Source organism: Antechinus flavipes, chromosome 4 (genome assembly GCF_016432865.1).
Source record: "Antechinus flavipes isolate AdamAnt ecotype Samford, QLD, Australia chromosome 4, AdamAnt_v2, whole genome shotgun sequence".
Classification (NCBI taxonomy): domain Eukaryota; kingdom Metazoa; phylum Chordata; class Mammalia; order Dasyuromorphia; family Dasyuridae; genus Antechinus; species Antechinus flavipes.
In genome coordinates, this window is record NC_067401.1 from 482,099,389 (window position 1) to 482,119,190 (window position 19,802).

Below are 19,802 nucleotides of genomic sequence, written 5' to 3' on the forward strand. Positions count from 1 at the left end.
GACTTGCACAAAGAGTGTGCGGGGCCATTCTTTCTCTAAGCATATATATTAATAGAGTATGGTCCAATTACTATTTAGCCTCATGTGCTTGGGACCTCAGTGCATCAACCCGAGCCTCAGCCCATTACAAATATATATATTATTATAGATCACTCTAAATACATGCTTTCTGATTGATTTACATAGTCCATATTACTTTTCATTCCTATTCTTTTTTTTTTTTTTAAATAACTTTTTATTGACAGAACCCATGCCAGGGTAATTTTTTACAGCATTATCCCTTGCACTCACTTCTGTTCCGATTTTTCCCCTCCCTCCCTCCACCCCCTCCCCCAGATGGCAAGCAGTCCTTTACATGTTGTCATTCCTATTCTTAATGAAATTTTTTTTTTTTTTTTTGGTGAGGTATTTATGCCTTGGCTTAGAGCCACAGAGCTAGTAAATGTCAAATGTTTGAAATCTGGATTTGAACTCAGATCCTCTTGACTCCAGGACTCCAGTGCTTTATCCACTGCAGAACAGAGGTCTACATACACCATTTGTGGATTTGACAGGACCTTTGATACTTTAACATGTGATCATATGTTAAATTATGTCAAAAATGTGGTTGCCTGGTCCATTGGCCGGACAATGGACAATGCTCTCAGTCACCAGTGGAGTGGCATAAGCTGTGTGCTTGCTCTCTTGCCTTTTAGCACGATGTTTCCAGCCGTGTTGTCAGATGTCTTCGATGAGGACAAGTGGAGGGAGTGTTGGTGCCTGGTTTTTTGTTGGCAGATGGTTGTGCACTCAGCGCAGCCTCTGAAGCTGGGATGCACCAAAGTATGGATCGAGTCTCTTGCTTGTGCCAGTTTTGGCTTAACAGTTAACACCAAGAAAACACAGGTCCTCCCTTAGCCAGCACCACACCCTCCATATGTGGGACAGTTAAAGCAAATGGAGGAGTTTTGAATGCTGTGGTTAAGTTCACTTACCTTGGCAGTTTACTCTGCAGGAATGTCCACATTGATAAATGAGATTGACACATGCAAAGTATGAGAGAAGGGGATATTAGACTGACTACCAAACTGAACTACAGAGCTCTAATGAAATAGAGAGATAGATAGATAGTTCTTATTTTGTAAGGCAATTGAGGGTTAAGTGACTTGCCCAGGGTCACATAGCTAGGAGTGGTAGGTGGCTGAGGTCAGATTTGAACTCAAGTCCTCCTGTCTTCAGGGCCAGTGCTCTATCCACTGCAACATTTAGTTGCCCCAGGTATTTTTTAAAAAGAGGATTAATGACCACCTGCCCTCGGTAATCAAGATTCAAAGAACTAATCTGTACACTTTGAGAGTCCAGCTTGGTGCCTTTTGTTTTTATCACAATCATTTCTGAAAACACCCCTTTCCAGATTTAACATGAAGAAAAAGGCATAAACACAAATACCAAGATATAGTGATGTATCCCTCTCTGCCATGAGAAGGGCGTCAATTTTGTTGCTTTGAGTCTTCATTCTTCTAGACCATCGCTGCCCTTTTAGTTAGTCGGGTTTGGTTGATTTTGGTGAGTTTTTCATTGAAGTATTCCTGTTATTTTTATTTTGATAGCCTTCTGAGGGTGCATTAATCATGTTTTAGAAATAAAATTCTTCATTCTTTTCATCATTGAGTTTTCTGTACTTTTCTTTTGTAATTCTGTGTTTTGTGTATCTGTATAGAGGATTCTCTTAATAGCTAGCAGAGCTGAAATGTTTATAATTAGAGTTTACATAGTAGTTGGTAGTTAACCTTCCTCTCCCCCATTACTGAATATACTGGGTTCTAGAGATAAGCAAGAGACTATTCTGTCCTGGTCCCTTTTCTCCATCTGTATTATTTCACTTGGTGATTTCATCAGATCTCCTGTTTCAATTATCATCTCTGTACAGGGAACTCAGATCTATTTGTCTAATCCCAAATCTGGACTTCCAGTGTTCTATCTCCAGCTGTTTTTTGGCTATCTCAAACTAGGTATTCCACAGAGAACTTAATTCAGCACATTGAAAGCTGAATGGTCCCTTCTTCCTGCTTTATTACTGTTGAGGGTACTTCGTCCTTCCACTCCCCCAGGCTTCCAACCCAGGGCTGGTCTGCAGCCTCTCCTCCTTTTGCCCTCTATAACCAGTCAAGTTTTGTTTTTGCCTTTTTTTCTCATCTCCCACATGCTGCCTTTTCTCCCCAGACATTGTCAGCTCCCCCTCCCCCCTTGCATCCCCACACTGCTAGTGGCTTACTTTGCCTTTTCTCTTCCCATTCCTTTATCCAACTGTTAAATGGATCTTTTTTCCCCACTCCACTTTTATTCATATGTTTTGTTTTATATTACAGACATTTATACATTAATCCCACTTTGTGAAATGTCTGTTGTAGTATGGCTCAGTAGATAAAGCACCAGGTCTGGAGTCAAGACCAGAGTTCATATTGGCTCTCATATGTTTTGTAGCTGTGTGACCCTGTTTACCTCAAGTTTCCTTATCTATACAATGGAGATAGATTGTTCAGGGAATCAAATGAGAAAATAATTGTCAAATGTTGTAGTAGTTGTTCTATAAATGTTAGCCAATATTTTTTTATTGATGATAATAACAATACAGTGACCACCTGATACTTTAGACATTTCCCATTCATCCTTGCTAGAGGGGAGATGTAATCCTCTCCCTCCCTATTATATAACCTTCATGGCTTCCTGTGAGTCCACAAGTATTCATGAAGCCTTGGGCATGATGGAGAAGCCTGAAAAGGTGGTTCCTTCAGCGGGGTTTTCTGGGGAGCGTTTTTGTTGTTTGTTCTGTCTGACTTCTGACCCCATCTAGCTGTAACATCTGGGTACCTGCCAGCTTCTGATGGTGCCCTGGGGCAAAGGGTGCTCCGAGGTGTGAGTGTGTGAGTTCCAGGCCAGAAGGGATCTTCCAAGAGGTAGAAGAGCTGGGAACAAGCATTTATACATCAGCTGATTTGTTCCAGGCCAGAGGAGTACAGTGTAGTGGGGAAATGGAAGATGGGTCACATAGGAAGCTTGAAAGGCCTGGCGGCCTGTCTCAGCCTTTCCTGCCTTACTATTTGAAACAGTGGGATTGGCCTGCTCTTGGCTGAGCCTTTTCACTCCAAGCCCCTCATCCGAAGAAGGCTCCTGCTGTCTTCCCTGGCTTCTTCAGGATTTGGCTGTGTTTTACTTTTTCTAAGAAGCCTTCCCGGTCATTTTTAATTTCAATGTATTTTTTTGGCAACTACTCCCGACTGATCCTGTCTTGATCATACGCAGTTGTTTGCGTGTTCCCTTCCCTCACCCATTAGACAGTGAGCTCCTTGAGAGCAGGGGCTGTTTGCTTTTTGGCTGTGTATCCCCGGCCCTTACCCTAGTGGCTGGCACATGAGTAGACGTGTAATAAATGCCAGTTGACTTGACAGGTGAGTTGCCTACAATCTTTGCTTTTTAAATTTATAACTAGTATTTAAGTATTACTTATTCCAATTATATGGAATGAAAGCTATCAAGAACACATTTCCCCCTCTGTTGGAAAGATCTCTTGAACAAAAAATGTTTTTTTTTGACCATGTCTCAATTACATATTTGTATTATATTGAGGTGTTTTTTTCTTCTTAAAAACATTTTTTATAGGTATAATTGACTTTTATTTCAGAGTGCATCCCATGTAAGACAAATTTTAAAAGTTTTAACAAAACTAATCAAGCATCTAAGAAATAACATTGCCTATGATATTCCATACCCATAGTTCCTCATCTCTGCTCATAGTTTTTATTTGGGGCCAAAGTTAGTCAGAATTTCATAGCATCAGCTTTAATTAATTTATTGTTTTTTCTTTATATTTTCATATGTGAAAAATTTTCAATATGTTTTTTCAATTACATGCTAAAACAATTTTTTAAACATTTGTTTTTACTTTTTTTTCCTCCCAGAATTTCAAATCTGGTATTTAATTGGGAATATTTAATTTGGTTTGTTTCCCCCTTGCTTTTTAAGTTGCATGCCCAATTAATTGATCTTATCTTTCTCTATTTTATTTATGTAAGCATCTAGATTTATAAAATTTCCTTTAAGAACTGCTTTGGCTGTATTTGATTGTAAGGTTTTTGTGTCTCAATACACAGTCAGTTTTTGTGTAGGTGCTACATACCACTGGGGAAAAAACAACAACTATATTTCTTTCTATCTTCATTCAGTTTTTTCCAAAGGCCTTTCATACTTAATTTTTCTAAAATTCTATTCATTTCTTTAACTGCCTTCTTGTTTATTTTGTGGTTAGATTTATCTAGTCCTGATAGAGGGAGGTTGAGATCCCTTATTAGTATAATTTTGCTGTTTATTTCTCTTTGCAACTCATAGTTCTCTTAGATTCTTCTCTAGGAATTGGGGTGGTATATCGCTTGATACATATGTGTTTAGTATTGATAGTTCTTCATCTCTTCATTATCCTTTAGCAAGATGTACTTTTCTTCTCTCTCTCTCTCTCTCTCTCTCTCTCTCTCTCTCTCTCTCTCTCGCTGAGGCAATTGGGGTTAAGTGACTTGTGACTTGCCCAGGGTCACACAGCTAGGAAGTGTTAAATGTCTGGGGCCAGATTTTTTTTTTTTTATTATAACTTTTTATTGGCAGAATATATGCCTGGGTAATTTTTTACAACATTATTCCTTGCACTTACTTCTGTTTCAACTTTTCCCTTCCTTCCCTCTACCCTCTCCCCTAGATGACAGGCAGTCTTATTATATATGTTAAATAAGTTATCCTAGAGACAATATATGTGTGCAGAACCGAACAGTTCTCTTGTTGCACAGGGAGAATTGGATTCAGAAGGTAAAAATAACCCGGGAAGAAAAACAAAAATGCAAACAGTTCACACTCATTTCCCAGTGTTCCTTCTCTGGGTGTAGCTGCTTCTGTCCATCATAGATCAATTGGAACTGATTTAGATCTTCTCTTTGTTGAAGATATCCACTTCCATCAGAATACATCCTCATACAGTATTGTTGAAGTGTGTAATGATCTCCTGGTTCTGCTCATTTCACTCAGCATCAGTTCCTGTGAGTCTCTCCAAACCTCTCTGTATTCATCTTGCTAATCATTTCTTACAGAACAATAATATTCCATAACATTCATATACCACAATTTACTCAACCATTCTCCAATTGATGGACATCCATTCATGTTCCAGTTTCTAGCCACTACACAAAGGGCTGCCACAAACATTTTGGCACATACAGAACCCTTTCCCTTCTTTAGTATCTCTTTGTGATATAAGCCCAGTTGTAGCACTGCTGGATCAAAGGGTATGCACAGTTTGTTAACTTTTGAGGTATAATTCCAAATTGCTCTCCAAAATGGTTGAATTTGCTCACAACTCCACCAACAATGTATCCCAGTTTTCCCGCGTCCCCTCCAACATTCATCATTATTTTTTCCTGTCATCTTAGCCAATCTGACAGGTGTATCTCAGAGTTGTTTTAATTTGCATTTCTCTGATTAATAGTGATTTGGGACAAACTTTCATATGAGTGGAAATAGTTTTAATTTCATCATCTGAAAATATCCTTTGACCATTTATCAATTGGAGAATGGCCTGATTTCTTATAAATTAGGGTCAATTCTCTATATATTTTGGAAATGAGGCCTTTATCAGAACCTTTAATTGCAAAAATGTTTTCCCAGTTTGTTGCTTCCCTTTTAGTTTTGTTTGTACAAAGGCTTTTTAATTTGCTGAGGCTAGATTTTTAACTCAGGTCTTCCTGACTTCAGGGCTAGTGCTTTTTCCACTGTGCCACCTAGCTGCCCCTACATTTTAACTTTAAAAAAATTTTTTTCCCCCTTCTCTTTTTACCTTCTTATGCTTCTCTTGAGTCTTGTATTTCAAGATAAAATTTTTTGTTTAGCTTTTGTCTTTTCCTCAAAAATGGTTGAAAATCCCTATTTCACTGAATGTCCTTTTCCCCTGAAAAATAATTATTTTTACTAGGTAGCTGGTTTTTGGCCACAGTCCAAACTCTTTTGCCTTCCAGAATATCTTATTCCAGGCCTTTTGATCCTTTAAAGTAGAACCTGCTGGATCCTGGGTAAACCTGATTGTGACTTTTCGATAATTTAATTATTTATGTCTGCTTGCAGATTTTTTTCTTGATCTGATAATTTTGGAATTTAGCTATAATATTCTTTGGTGTTTTCATTTTGGGCTCTCTTTCAGGAAGTGATCAATGAATTTTTTCAATGGCTATTTTACCCTCTGGTCTAGGATGTCAGTGTAGTTTTCCTTGATGATTTCTTGAAAGAGGTTGTCTAGGTTCTTTTTTTTCATCATGATTTTCGGGTAGTTCATTATTTCTTAGATTGTCTCCAGGATTTATTTTTCAGTTAGTTGTTTTTCCAATGAAATATTTTATATTTTCTCCATTTTTTTTTTCAGTTTGGGGGGGTTTTGTTTGATTCTTGATATCTCATTGAGTCATTCACTTACATTTGTCCAATTCTAATTTTTAGTAAATTATTTTCTTCAGTTAGCTTTGGCCAATTGTACTTTTAAAGGAGTTGTTTTGTCATTAAGGTTTTTTTTTCCATTTTGCCAAATCTAGGGTTTTTTGTTTTGTTTTGTTTTTTGTTTTTTCAAATCTAGTTTTTAAAAAGTTTTCTTCAGTATGCCTTTTTTTTTTCCTGTTTCACCAAATGTGTGTGTGTTTTTAAGGAATTGTTTTTCTTCAATCAATTTCTGTATTTTCCCAAACTCTTCTGCCAAGCTCTCATTTCTTTTCCCCATTTTTCTTTTAACTGTAAATTTGTTACACATCAAATATTTGTGGGTTCCATCACTCCAAAATTTTTCTTTTAACTCTCTTTTAAGATCCTTTTTGAAGTCTTCCAAAAGAGTCTTTTGAGTTGGAGACCAGTTCATTTCACCCTTTGAGGCTTTATCTGGAGGGGTTTTGCCTTTAGCATCCTCTTCTGTGTTTGTATTATGTTCTTCCCTGTCTCCATTAGTTCTCTGTGGTCAAAGTTCTTTTTGCTTTTATATTCATTTTTAAAGGTTGAGGTCTGCTCCTAGGGCACAGGGGAGATTTCCTGAGCTTCCTTTACAGGGCGACAGCAGCTTCATTTTGGGCTGGGATGATGGTGCTGGGTGGGCCTGGCTAAGTCCTGCTTGTTATGCTGCGGTTCGCAGGTTCACTGTTTCTCTTCTGTAGTTGGACTGGAGGTCTCACAGCTAGTGGGCTAATGCACTGGCCTTCTGGACCAGGATGGATAAGCCAGTGCTGCTGTATTTGGCCAAGAGCCTTCCATTAGATTCCCTATGCCAGACCTCTCCACCCTGGACTTCTCTGCACTGAGTTTGCTCTGGGCCGTGATCCATCCTGCCCAATTGAGATAGAGCTTTCCTTAAGTCCTTCCGAGATGTCCCCTGCTGGAAATTTGTTACACACCAAATACTCCAAAATCCATTCTGAGAGTTGATCTAGTGTTGATTCCGAGGGAAACCAGGAAGAGCTCAGGAAAAGTCCTGTCTACTCTCCTCCATCTTGGTTCCACCTCCCAAAATGTTATCCCACAATAATCCTGGAATTGGGAAACCAGAAGGCCCAGAGAATTCTATGTTTAGTTTTTACAATGTATTGCTATAACTGGCTGTTTTTTTCCTTTTCTCTGTATATATCTGTCTCCTATTTTGTATCAGCCTTTATGGTTTTTTTGTATGTTTTTCTGCTTCATGTGTTTAGGCAGGCTGGAGATTTGGGGAGCTAATAGTGTAAATACTGCTGGTTCTATTGTACTATTCCTTGGTTTCCTTCGTGGGGGGTGGGGAGTATCAGGTATTCCCCCTCCCCCACAACTTGTATGGGTGTTCAGGTTCTCCTAACTCTAAGGATACCTCCGTACACACTCTGCTGTGTTGTTTCACATTGAAGCATTTAGTCATTTCTTCTTGTTGTTACTACCATTTTTTGGGTTGTGATTGGTTGTGTTTGCCTCAGACATCTTGGACCTGTAGGCCAAGGTCCAGCTATTGTACTTCCATCCTCACGAGTCTCCTCACCCACTGACTTGTCTTTTTCCTCCCCTCTCCTCCCCATTCCTTCCCCTCCCCCCAGCTTCCGAATCATGATAACTCTAAATCTTAACGCTTTCATTGCTTCTGCAAAGGGAGTACCTTCCACATTTGTACATAGTGCTTGATATATAGTAAACCTGAATAACACTGGTTTTCTCACTCTTTTTTTCTTTCTTCCCTCCCTTCCTCCTTTTTTCTCTTCTTTTAGTTCTTCCCTCCCTTCATTTCTCTTGATCCACCCTTGAGATTACAGTAGGAAATATGACATTGGTTAGAGAGGATAGAACTGGATAAATAGACAGGAGAGTCATTTGCCATAGAAATGATACTCAAATTAATGGGAACTGATGAGATCACCAAGAAAAATAATATAGGAGGAGAGAAGGTTTAGAAAAGAATCCTGGTAGACCCCCATTTGGATGACATGATCTAGGAAATAAATCATGAGAGTTTTGCCTTAAAAAACAAAGAGAAACATTAAGATCAGGAAGAAGATGGTGATTGACAATGGCAGACTCTTTAGAAGTCAAGAAGGATGAGAATTGAGAAAAGGTCATTAGATTGGGTAATTAAGGATCATCAGTACCTGCGGGAAGAGCAATTTCAGTTGAATAATGAAATCTGAAGCCTAGATTGTAGAGAGTTTATAAAAAATGTGAGGAAGAGGAATCTAATGTAGACACAATTCTCAAGGAGTTTTAGCCACAAAAGGGGAGTTTGGGAGGATAGCTAGCTGGGATGGATGGATCAAGGAGGATTTTTGGAGGATGAGGAAGACATCAGCACATTTATAGGCAGTAGGCAAGCAACCAGTAGATGTCGATTGAAGATAAGGAAGAAAGTGGACATGATCAAGTAATCTGCTTGGAGAAGGCCAGATAGAATGGAATCGCTTACATGCAGAGTTTTGGCAAGAAGTGACTTCTTCATGTGAAACTAGGGTAAAGGGAGATAGTGGTCAAAAGCATCTGGTTATGTGTGATGACAAATGTGAAAAGAAGGAGCTCTTAACAGTTATCTTCAAATTTTTTTAAAAAAACTAAACTATGAGGCAAAGCCCTTAGCTGTAAAGATGGAGCCATGGGAGGTTTGAGATGAAAAGCTTTGGAAGAACTGCTGTTGGTGAGTGGGATAGTGAATTAATTAGGAAACAGCAAAAGGATTGCCTAGTGGTAGTCAAAGTCCAGGTGAGTTGTGCAACAAATTTGTAATAGAGTGGAACCAGAGTGTTAGAATTGTGTGGAAAATAATGTATAGACTTTGACATCTATTTTCACTGCTCAAAGAATTTTTTGCTTATTCTTTGATTTTCTTCACAGTTGCAAGATATCTAAGTTCTAGATAAACAAGGTATTTCTGTAGAGTTTTTGGTGTTTGGCCTTAAAGAGTAGAACTGAGGTTAGAATTTAGTTGTTTGTCTTTAATGATAATTTAATTTCTAGGTTCCTTCAACTGCTCAAGTTGTTAGACTTTGAATTATGAAATAATTTTGTTAAAAGAACAAAATTAATTAGAAAGGGATCCCACATCTACAAATAGCTATTAATTTCTGTTAAAATAGTCATTTTGTTTTATTATGATAGCATTCCGTACTTAATTTCAGAATCTTCTAATGCTGTTACAAAGTATTTTTGCTCTGAAGGGCTGACACTTCTCAATCTTTATTAAGTATTTGCCTCTTATTTCTTATTACTGAACAACATTTCTACTGTGCAAAGATTAATTTGCACCTGTTTGACAGAGAACTATTCTTTAGTCTTTTTATATATTTATAAACCTTTTTATGTCTTTTTATAAATATATGTTCTATCTCTACACTTAGATTGTTTGTAGTAGGCTCTTTGAGATAAAAAATAGGTTTTGTAATATTTTAAAACAATATACAGATGAGATCCTTTTTTACAAATAATTTATTTCTTTTGTTTCTTCCATTGTGTACAACTATAGTGTCCCAGTCCAATTGTCAATAAATATCTTTCATGTATTATAAATATTAAATATTCCCTTTGTTGTCTCTCCCCTATTCCTTTTTATTGTCTTCCTATATCTGAATGTTTGAAATAATTTAGGGGAAGATGGGATTGCTGAAGAGGATATTGAATTTGTGATTCATTTATTTAGAAATCTTTTTTTACTTGAATGGACGTTTATGTATGGGAACATGTGTCTGACTGTCTATCTATCCATACCTACCCTTACACAAAACTTATCTACAGGGATTTTGGGAGCTGTTCAGATCCCTGATTGGTAAGAAGCTATGCTGCTTTTGAAGGTGTACTACTTGATGACTGTATCAAAAGACAATATATATTCAATTCTATTTTCTTATAAAGTTTTGTTTTTTTAATCTGGTCTTAGGAACAGCAGAGAATAAGAGAAAATGGAAAAGAAGCATAGAAAGCAGACTAGCTTTGAAAATGATGAGTAGTACTTAATGTGTGTGTATTTATAGTTAAGAAAAGTAAACAGTGTAACAGATAAATTCCTGGTTTATATTGAATCTTCTTTTTATATTGCGCTGTGGACATAGAAATATTCCTGTTTTTGTCTTTATAAAAGTTCAAAATGAATCAAATGTTTCCTAAAAATTTGGTCCAGGAATAGATTAAGTAAGTTAAAATGTGAAATAATTTTACTGTTGGTCTTCAGAATTTGTATCATCAATCAGTGAAAGTATGAATTGCCTCCTGTATTCAGAGCACTCTGCCATTCTTTAGGGGATATATAAAATTTAGCTAGACCACTGTCCTCATGGGGCTTACAGTTTTTTGGGAGAACAAGACATAAACATGGTTAACTGAAGTCATGTATGCAAGAGTGTGTGCGCGCACATAATATAAACATATGGAAATTGCAAAAAGAAATCCTCTGAGAGCTCTTATGTGCCACAGTTACTGCTAGTATCTGTTGTAAAGTGTTAGAAAGGGATCCAGGATGCTTCCTCTATGAGTTGGATTGTAAAGAGTGGATAGGAATTCTCTAGGCTAAGAGAAAATGTCAGCTTAGGACTCAGAATAAGCAAAGTCAGGAACGTGACAGTTCAAAGCATATTTTAGAGGTACTGAGTGGTCCAGTCTTCTTTGTAGTTAGACTAATAGTGTTGGAATGACAGCTTTTAATAGGTCTAAATTCCAGACAAAGACTTTACTTTGGGGCACAAAAAGGCTTTACATTATGGGGCTGATTGAAAGGTAACAGAGAGTACAGGAGTTCACTACTTATTCACTTTCAAAAGCTATTTGATTTTGTAGAATAAAAAGTTGCTTTAAAGACTTTTCTGAGGTGTTTCCCATGTACGTGTTAATAAAGTTCTTTTGAAAGATTAAATAATTTTATTAACCAAATTAGTCTTAAACAGGGAAGTCCATTGGCCACAACAGTGAAATTAAAAATCTTTCATTTTAAAGTAAGGTAATTTCTTCAAGACATCAGGGATTTTTCTTGATGTATTGTGTACCTTCCTATGTCTGTTGTGTTTCTAACCTTATTAAACTCTTTTTTGGAGAGGGGTGGGGCAGTTTTTTTATAAGTTCATACTATTAAGTAATGTGTGCTTATTAAAAATTTTCTCATTCAGGGAACTTGAATTCTCTTGCTATTGTGTAGCACAGTTGTAATATTGGCTGTAGCTGAATAAATGAATCATATTTTTAATTTCTCACGATCTCCAATAGAAAAGAATTCTCACCAGATAGTCCTAAATGGGTTCTTTGCTTTAAACATAAAACAAATAACTATTTCAAATCCTCTGTAGAATCTTAACAAATTTACCTTTGTCAGGATTTTGTACAAAACTTGTATTTTATTAAATTTTGCTGGATGATGGTCTGGGAAAGAGGTTTGACTGAGATGCAGTTTTCCCAGTCCCTAGATAGGAAATGTCTGCCGGAGTGGATTCAGTGTGCTGATTCAAGCCTATTCCTGTTAGCCTGGTGCACCCCCCCTTTTGGTCCTTGGGCCTTCACCTGTAGGGCTCCTCCCTCTAGTGGTGGAGATGGCAATTTCACCTGCCACCATAAGTCCTCCAGAGATCTACCTGCCTCCTGCTGGTTTCCTTTTTTTGGTGATGTCAGAGTCTCTCTCCAGCTGTCTCATGTGCCTGCCTATCCAGTAAGGACTTTATGATTTTCCCTAGTTTTTGCTATGTGACCGATTCCCCTTTTAGGTCATAGTGCTCTAAATTATACTTTGGACGCCCATTCTGACATATAAATTCCTGTTAACCTGCTACAGTTTCCCTTTGCCTGCCATATGTCTTTCCATTTTTCTTTGGGTTATTTATACATTTAATTCTTCTAAAAGGATGTGGGATTGCCTTGCCTGCATAGGATGTCCTGAGAAACCACTCCATCATGTTTGCCTACTTGTTCCTGCTACTTATAACTCTACAGGGTTACCTTGCCTGAACTTGCTGCTCTTACATTCTGTTGAGTTCTTCATTCCCTTTCCAGCCTTTTCACCCTACCTCCCCACATTCCCATTGCACTTCCCCCTACCCAGATGAGAACATTGCCTCACATCTCATTAAAAATTGGAACTCATTCTCTCTAAGCTCCCTCTTCTCTCCTGTTCTTCCTCTCAGATCACTCTATCTCAAATAAACAGGTGGCCATTCTCCTTGACAGTCGAAGTGACCCTAGTCCATCCTTTGTCCCCTTTATCACTCCTACACTTTCATTAATCTTCAATTGCTTCCCATCTTCTGGCTGCTGCTTTACTGCTCTAAAACATGCCCTTGCCTCGCCCATACTCGAAAACCACTTCATTCGTCTGTCTCTGATATCTGCCATCCCACATCTTAACTTTCTTTTGGCTAAAACTCTGAAAAAGCTGTATACAATAGTCTCTCCCTTTCCTTCTCTCTCTCTCTCCCTTTCCCCTCCCCCTCCCTCTTTCTCTTCCCTTCCCTTTCTATCTCCCTCTCCCTCTCCATTCACTCCCCCCTCCCCCCCTCCATCTCCCACAGGGGAGTTGGAGGGCTTTGTAATGGTTAGCCTAAGTGTCTAGTATCTGGTCCTTAGCTCTTTGTAAGCTCAGAAATTCTTTTTGTCAGTAATCTACTAAGAAAGGATCAAAGTCTGAGGAAGTGATTCATAGTAATCAAACTCACAGTACCAGCTGATATATAATAGCATGCCGATTTATAATTTACTTGGTATTTGACATATCTGCCCAGCCTCTACAGCTAACAATTCGGGGGGAAATCATTACAGATAAGGGGCCCGTTTTCCTCATCACCATCAAAAACAACTGCTAACTGCCAGCAACAGTCAGATAGACACAGGCGTCCTGGGAAGGGAATGGCAGCATCCCCAGACTACCAATCCAGCTTCCAGCCCAACCCTCACAGATATCCATGGGAGCATCTCCTGTGGGTAAGGAGCCAGCCATGCTCACCAACTGCCAACCAACTGTCATCCCCGGGGCAGGCAGGCGATCCTGGCCCAAGGAGCTGGGCACCCAGGGCGGGACAGGAGGCCGTCTGGGCCCAGAGTTTAGGCATTTGCCCTCACACTCCAGGAACCCTGGGAGGAGCAGTGCTTTCTGCCCGCAGCCATTCCCTCAGGGAGATGAAGCCTGGCAAGTGCCCTGCAGTGGGGCTGCAGCCCCAGGGCCTGAAGACCCTCACAGAACAGTTCTTGTCACCCAAGCTTTTGGCTCCATCAAGTAGCTCAGTATCAGAAACTGGCACATTTTGTCAGTGGAAGTGACACTCAAGAAGCATGGCCATCTGCTTTGTCTTTGTGTCCTAACACCTGAGGATACAGGACATGCAGGATGTCTCCCCCTTTAGAATGTAAGCTCCTGAGTCAACTAGGTGGCGCTGTGGATAGAGCCCCAGTCCTGAAGTCAGGAGGACCTGAGTTCAAATCTGGTCTCAGACACTTAACACTTCCTAGTTGTGTGACCCTGGGCAAGTCACTTAACTCCAATTGCCTCAGAAAGAAAGAAAAAGAAAGGAAGGAAGAATGTAAGCTCCTGGGGCAGGGACTTGTATTCTTGGTCTTCAGTTCACTGCTGGCACATAGTGTGTGTGTGACCAATGGTTATTGTCCGGATGCCTGGGAATTCGGTTCTGGACATGTCAAGCTCTGGTAGATTTTCTGCGTTGAAAAAGTTGGGCTGGTGCTGCCCATCACTCCATAAGTGCTCAGGGCTTCCATTAGAGCAGCAGAAATTGCTTATAAGGCCCAGAAGGACTAGTGCAGAGACTGGTGCTAGAATTCCCTGCTCTCTATGTTCTCTATATTCAGTGCTCTTGATAGGGATAACTAGTCACCACAGCCAGAGTCTTTCTGGTTTTTTTTTGTTTTGGAGTTTTTTGGTTTTTTTTGTTTTTTTGTTTTTTTTGGTATTTTTTGATTTAAATTTTTGTTATGCAAAAATTTTAGGCATTGTTATACATATATACACCCCCCCCAAAAAATTAAACAACTCAAGTTTGAAGTCCTAATTTTATATTTAAATTATAATGATTCCTATTACATTGGATTTTTTTGTGTGACTAAAATGACCTTTTTACAATTTGCTTAACATTTATTTTATGCATTATCATTCTGAGTAAGGTAGACAGCTTGGTATGGATAAATGTCAGCAGACAAACTATCTTCATGCCATCATTGTGAGAGTTGAAGGAGGAATATGGAAAAAAAAAGTTAGGGATAAGGAAAGGATTTGGAGGAGGAAATCAGCCAATAGATTACTAAAAGTGGTTTGTAATTCAGCCTTTTTTCCCTTCTGAGATTTTAAAGGTTAAGATACCTTATTGATGAAAGCAGCCAAATGTTACAAATTCACTTAGGAAAGTATAATGTAAAGATGAGTTATTCTTGACTTCATTTATTCCATATGTAGGCTGAATCCTATTTCACAAACTTGAAGGGGAGTCAGAATTGCAACTGGGTATTCAAACCATGGTTAAATGGAAGTCACTTGATAGATATTAAAAGACACTCATACTAAAGGAGTATGGTGGATTTTTTTTGGTTTGTTTATGTAAAGCAGATACTAGATGCAATGGAAATGTGTTCAGAAATTTGTATGTAGAAATTGGAGAAATTCAGAAATTTGGAGTAGAGACAACTCAGTGACTACATTTGCAGTCATGTGGCCTGGGATGAGTAAATCTCTCTGATGGAACTTTTCTCCATAAGTGATACAAGATTACTTAAAAATCACTGCTTGCTCCTAGTCCATTCAGGCACCAGCCCAGACAATCCTCTGTGACATCATTGGTGGTCTTTGAAAACAAAGGCCCAACAAGAGCCAGCTACAGTCTTGTCCATTGGGTTCTTTCCCTCCTCTCAAAGTCCTGGAGGGAGGCACTGTTTCCAACCATCTATCCAAATATCTGTCTGTCTGTCCCTGACCCCAGGAAGTTCATAGACCTCAGATTAATGCTCTCTTTCCACATTCAAGGCTGTGTATATTAAGCTGGGCCTTAGCTTTTTTTCTCATTTTGTGAATTTAGAGGGTGTGGGTTTTTTTAAACTTTGGCTTTTATCCCAGATCATCCCAGATTACTTCAGATTTGTAGACAAGGGATGTGATTTGGGTCCTAGGCCTAGTTCTTCTAGCACATGGTGTCAGCGGTAGGGAAGGTTTAGGAGGGAATGAAGAGCTTGAGCAGAGTACAGGGCCCAGCGTATTTAGGAACACATTGGCATACCTGAGCTGCATCCAAGGGAATGTGGAACATCCATGCCAAAAGCTTCCTTCAGAGCTCAGCTCAAAGGCTGCCTCTTACTCTGGTAGCTCCCCCTCTGAGATTACCTGCCATCTACTCAGTGTATTACCTCTGGGGACCTATTTACTTATATGTTGTTTCTCCCATTGGCAGCTCTTTGGAAGCAGGAACTGTTTCTACTTTTTTTGCTTTCCTCTGCACTTACACATTTATTAAGCTCCTACTACGTGTATTTGAGTGCTAGGGATATGAAGAAAGGCAAAAGACAATCCTTGCGGGCTCTGCCACAAGGAAAACATTTAATAACTGTTGATTGTCTCACTGTACTTACCTTTTTAAGAAAAGGGATTGAGGATGGAGAGATGAATGGGAGAGCACCAGCTTTTTTTCAGGATATTCTGATTATGTATGTGTTACCAGTCTAAAGAAAGCTGATAAGTAATTCAATAATTACCCTTGATTTTCCCCGGGGGATTTTTAATTTCCTAAAGCAGCTTAGGCACTTCAGTCTGTGCCTACTGTAAATGTGTGTGTAAGAGTTGGGGGCCCTCTGGTTTTACAGAGGTTGGTGAGTGTGCGTGATTAGGAACACATGTAGTAATGACGGGTGGATGTATCTATGAGATATTTACTGGGCCTTTTAATATTGGATATGTAATCAAAGTCATAGCTCCCATAGACTTGTATAAACATATATTGTTTACGTAAAACAGTAAAGATATCAAAAGGATATCTTTTGCTAATCAGTTACTAAATGAACACTAACCTGTGAATGCTTACTTGATATATGTTTTTCCATTGCAGAATTTGTGTATGTGTATACACAACACACACACACACACACACACACACATCTCAACTATTCAAGATGAATGTGTTCTGCATTCGAGGACTTAGACATAGAATTTTGAAATTCTGGAAGGGACTCTGTCATTTAGTCTACCAGCCTACCTAATGTCAATATATTCTTTTTATAAATTCTCTGAAAAAGAATTGTCTACCTTTCCCCATCTCTTTCACCACCATTTGTCCATCTCTTTCACTGCCGGGCAGATGGACTAGCTTACTTTCAGACAATTTGACTTGTTAGAAAATCCTTTCCTATATTGAACAGAATTGTATCTTCCTTTAACTATGTAGTCTAAGTCCTTTCCTTTGTAACTATAAAAATTAGAGTCAGGAAGACTTGAGTCCAGGTTTACTCTCAGATACTTAGTAGCTGTGTGACTTGTCAAATTACTGACTCTCAACCATAATTTCCTCCTCTGTAAAATGGGAATAATAACAGCACTTCCCTCCTAGGGATACTGTGAAGATCAAATAAGATAATATCTGTAAAGTGTTTTGCAAACCTTAGAGTACTCTTTAAATGCTAGCTATCAATATTATAAAATAAGTCTTTATGATAGCATTTTAGATATTTGAAGTTAGTCATCATAGCCCTAGTAAATCTGGTATTTTTCAGTACTAGTTATTTTAATCAGATACCATCTAACATATCTTGATAATCTAGGTTGTTCTTTTTTGTTAGTTGTATTCCTCTTAGTTTTGGTATCCTTTAGTAAGATGTACTTTTCTTCCTTCTCTCTCTCTCTCTCCCTCTTCCTCTCCCTCTCCCTCTCCATTAAACTTATACTACTAGCACTAATTTTAAAATGAATTCTCACATCTCTAAAAGGAACAACAAACTTTTTAAATTTTAATCCTCCCCCCCACCTCCCCCAGGCAATTGAGGTTAAGTGACTTGCCCAGGGTCACACAGCTAGGAAACATTAAGTGTCTGAGACAAGATTTGAACTCAGGTCCTCTTGACTTCAGGGCTGGTGCTCTATCCACTGCACCACCTAGCTGCCCTAAAATAAATTTTTTTTAAAATGGAGAGCTAGATGTTTTAAAGGCATCTGTCAAAACATTTTACCTTTGTTATCTTTATCAAGAAAATGCCTATTTTCATTGATGGTATCAGAAAAAAACCTTAGAAACATCATATCCTTGTAAAAATACAGAAGAATGGAAATTTGTCTACAAATTCTTTATGTGTGTGTGTGTGTACACACATATATATATATACACATACATATATATATACATATATGAAATGTCTCTCTCTCTATAAATCCATATATGTATGTTTGTTCAACAGGTGGCGACAGACAAGGTTGCAGGAAAGCTGAGTTCTACTCTCACATGGGTAAAGAACACAGTCTCGCAAACAGTCAGTCAAATGGCCAGCCAGGTGGCAAGTCCATCTGCTTCTTTACATACGACATCCTCCTCTACTACGCTATCCACACCAGCTGTTTCACCATCCTCCCCATCTCAGCTGAGTCCAGACGACTTAGAACTCCTGGCTAAACTGGAGGAACAGAACAGGTGAGTGGGATTGCTTAGTTTTCTTTTATCTTTGAAAAAGCAAGATATCCTGAGAGATCCCTTGTTTAATTGTAGCATTTGAGGTTCAACAGAAAGGGCTTATTTACCAGTGGTTTAAAACCTCTCTTAACTGAAAGCAATAATTAGCTGAAATGCCTTTTTAAATATACCATATAATAAGCGTAAAAAATAAAAATAGGTAATTTTCTTGTTATTAAAGTTACTTTTGTTTGCTCAAAACTTATAAAAGGCCTGGGTTGGAAAATCAGAAAAATCTTTGTTCTAGAAAATTTGGGATGATTTATATAATATTTTATTTTTATTTATTATTATTATAATTTTTGCTAAGGCACTTGGGGTTAAGTGACTTGCCTAGGATCACACAGCTAGGAAGTGTTGAGTGTCTGAGGTCAGATTGAACTCAAGTCCTCCTGACTTCAAGGCTGGTGCTCTATCCACTTTGCTGCCTAGTTGCCCCTTTATATCATATTTTAGAATTTAGTACTTGTTTTTAAAATATATATGCCTTTGAATTGAATTAGTGAGTTATATAAAGCCACTTAAGATACTGGACAGTGTTCTTGGAAACTAGCTAAAGGTTCCAACATGATTTAATTTGAGCTCGGACTTGGATGTTGGAGAAAGAAGTCTTTGCAAGTTTTTATTCTTTTATGCAAGAATGGAGTAGAATCTTACATGTCTGTTTGACTCTAGAATTTTCCGTTGTATATGTAAAGCCAGCTACTTAACCCAAGAGTTAAGTGGGATTTCTGAATCATATCTCTTTGTGCTGCCATTCAGCACTGTGGGGGCCCCCTGCTGCCCAACTAACCAGCTGCCAGTGGCCAAGGAACAGGGAATCATTCCCATCTCTGCCCAGTGCAGTTTAATGAAGACTGATATGTATTAATATATAATGATACTCATTATATATTAAGAATGTATAATGATAAAGTTTAACAAACATGGTCATTAATTTGGTTTTGAATTATTTTCCATTAGGAAGGCATGTGCAGGTTCAAAATTCAGAAATGAATGTATTTCTCTTAAAATTGTAATGTGATCTTTGTGGCCTTGGACTGACTTTTAGATGAATTTATTCCTTCTTGTGGCCCTCACTAACTTTTCTGATAACAACTGCTGCGTACCTTCCAGTTTTTGAGGGCATTTTTAGATGCAACTTGGCTGGCTATATAACACAGGTTTGCCAAAGCAATCACATTCATTTCCACTGTCCTTCCAATTTCTCTGCATTTGGCAATATGTCTGGGAGTATCTTGGTCATGGAGTATTGGACTCTTGATCACTTTGGATATTTCACCAAGCACAACTGTTCCATCAGTGGCGGTGGGGTGGGGGTGGGGGGGTATGTCATGGGTGTGGTTTCACTGATGTAGGGAACTCTCAGGGAGAAAACTCCTCCAGTCCTGCAGAATGGCCCCCGAGACTAAGGATCTTTCTCAGGACTCCGTGGATTAGAGGCAGGCCTTGAACTCATGTTTCCCTAACTCAGGGAACAGTTTTCTGTTTCTGTGCCGTGTGGCTTTTCTATACATGCATCTGTAGAATGGGAGGCATTTTCTCATTCAAAAATGAAGGTTTTAAAAAGTGAACAGACACCTAATATTTGAGCAGTAGAGCTAAAGGTAAAGAAATATTCTGCATTGACTGGGG

At 38.6% G+C, this 19,802-nt stretch overlaps 1 protein-coding gene across 1 annotated transcript in view; it reads left to right on the top strand.

Annotated features, from left to right (window-relative positions):
• EVI5 (ecotropic viral integration site 5) overlaps positions 1–19,802 on the top strand; it is a 214,395-nt gene that overhangs the window by 58,356 nt on the left and 136,237 nt on the right. Inside the window, 1 exon segment of the mRNA XM_051999991.1 lies at positions 17,899–18,128. Within this exon segment, the coding sequence (XP_051855951.1) occupies positions 17,899–18,128 (230 nt within the window).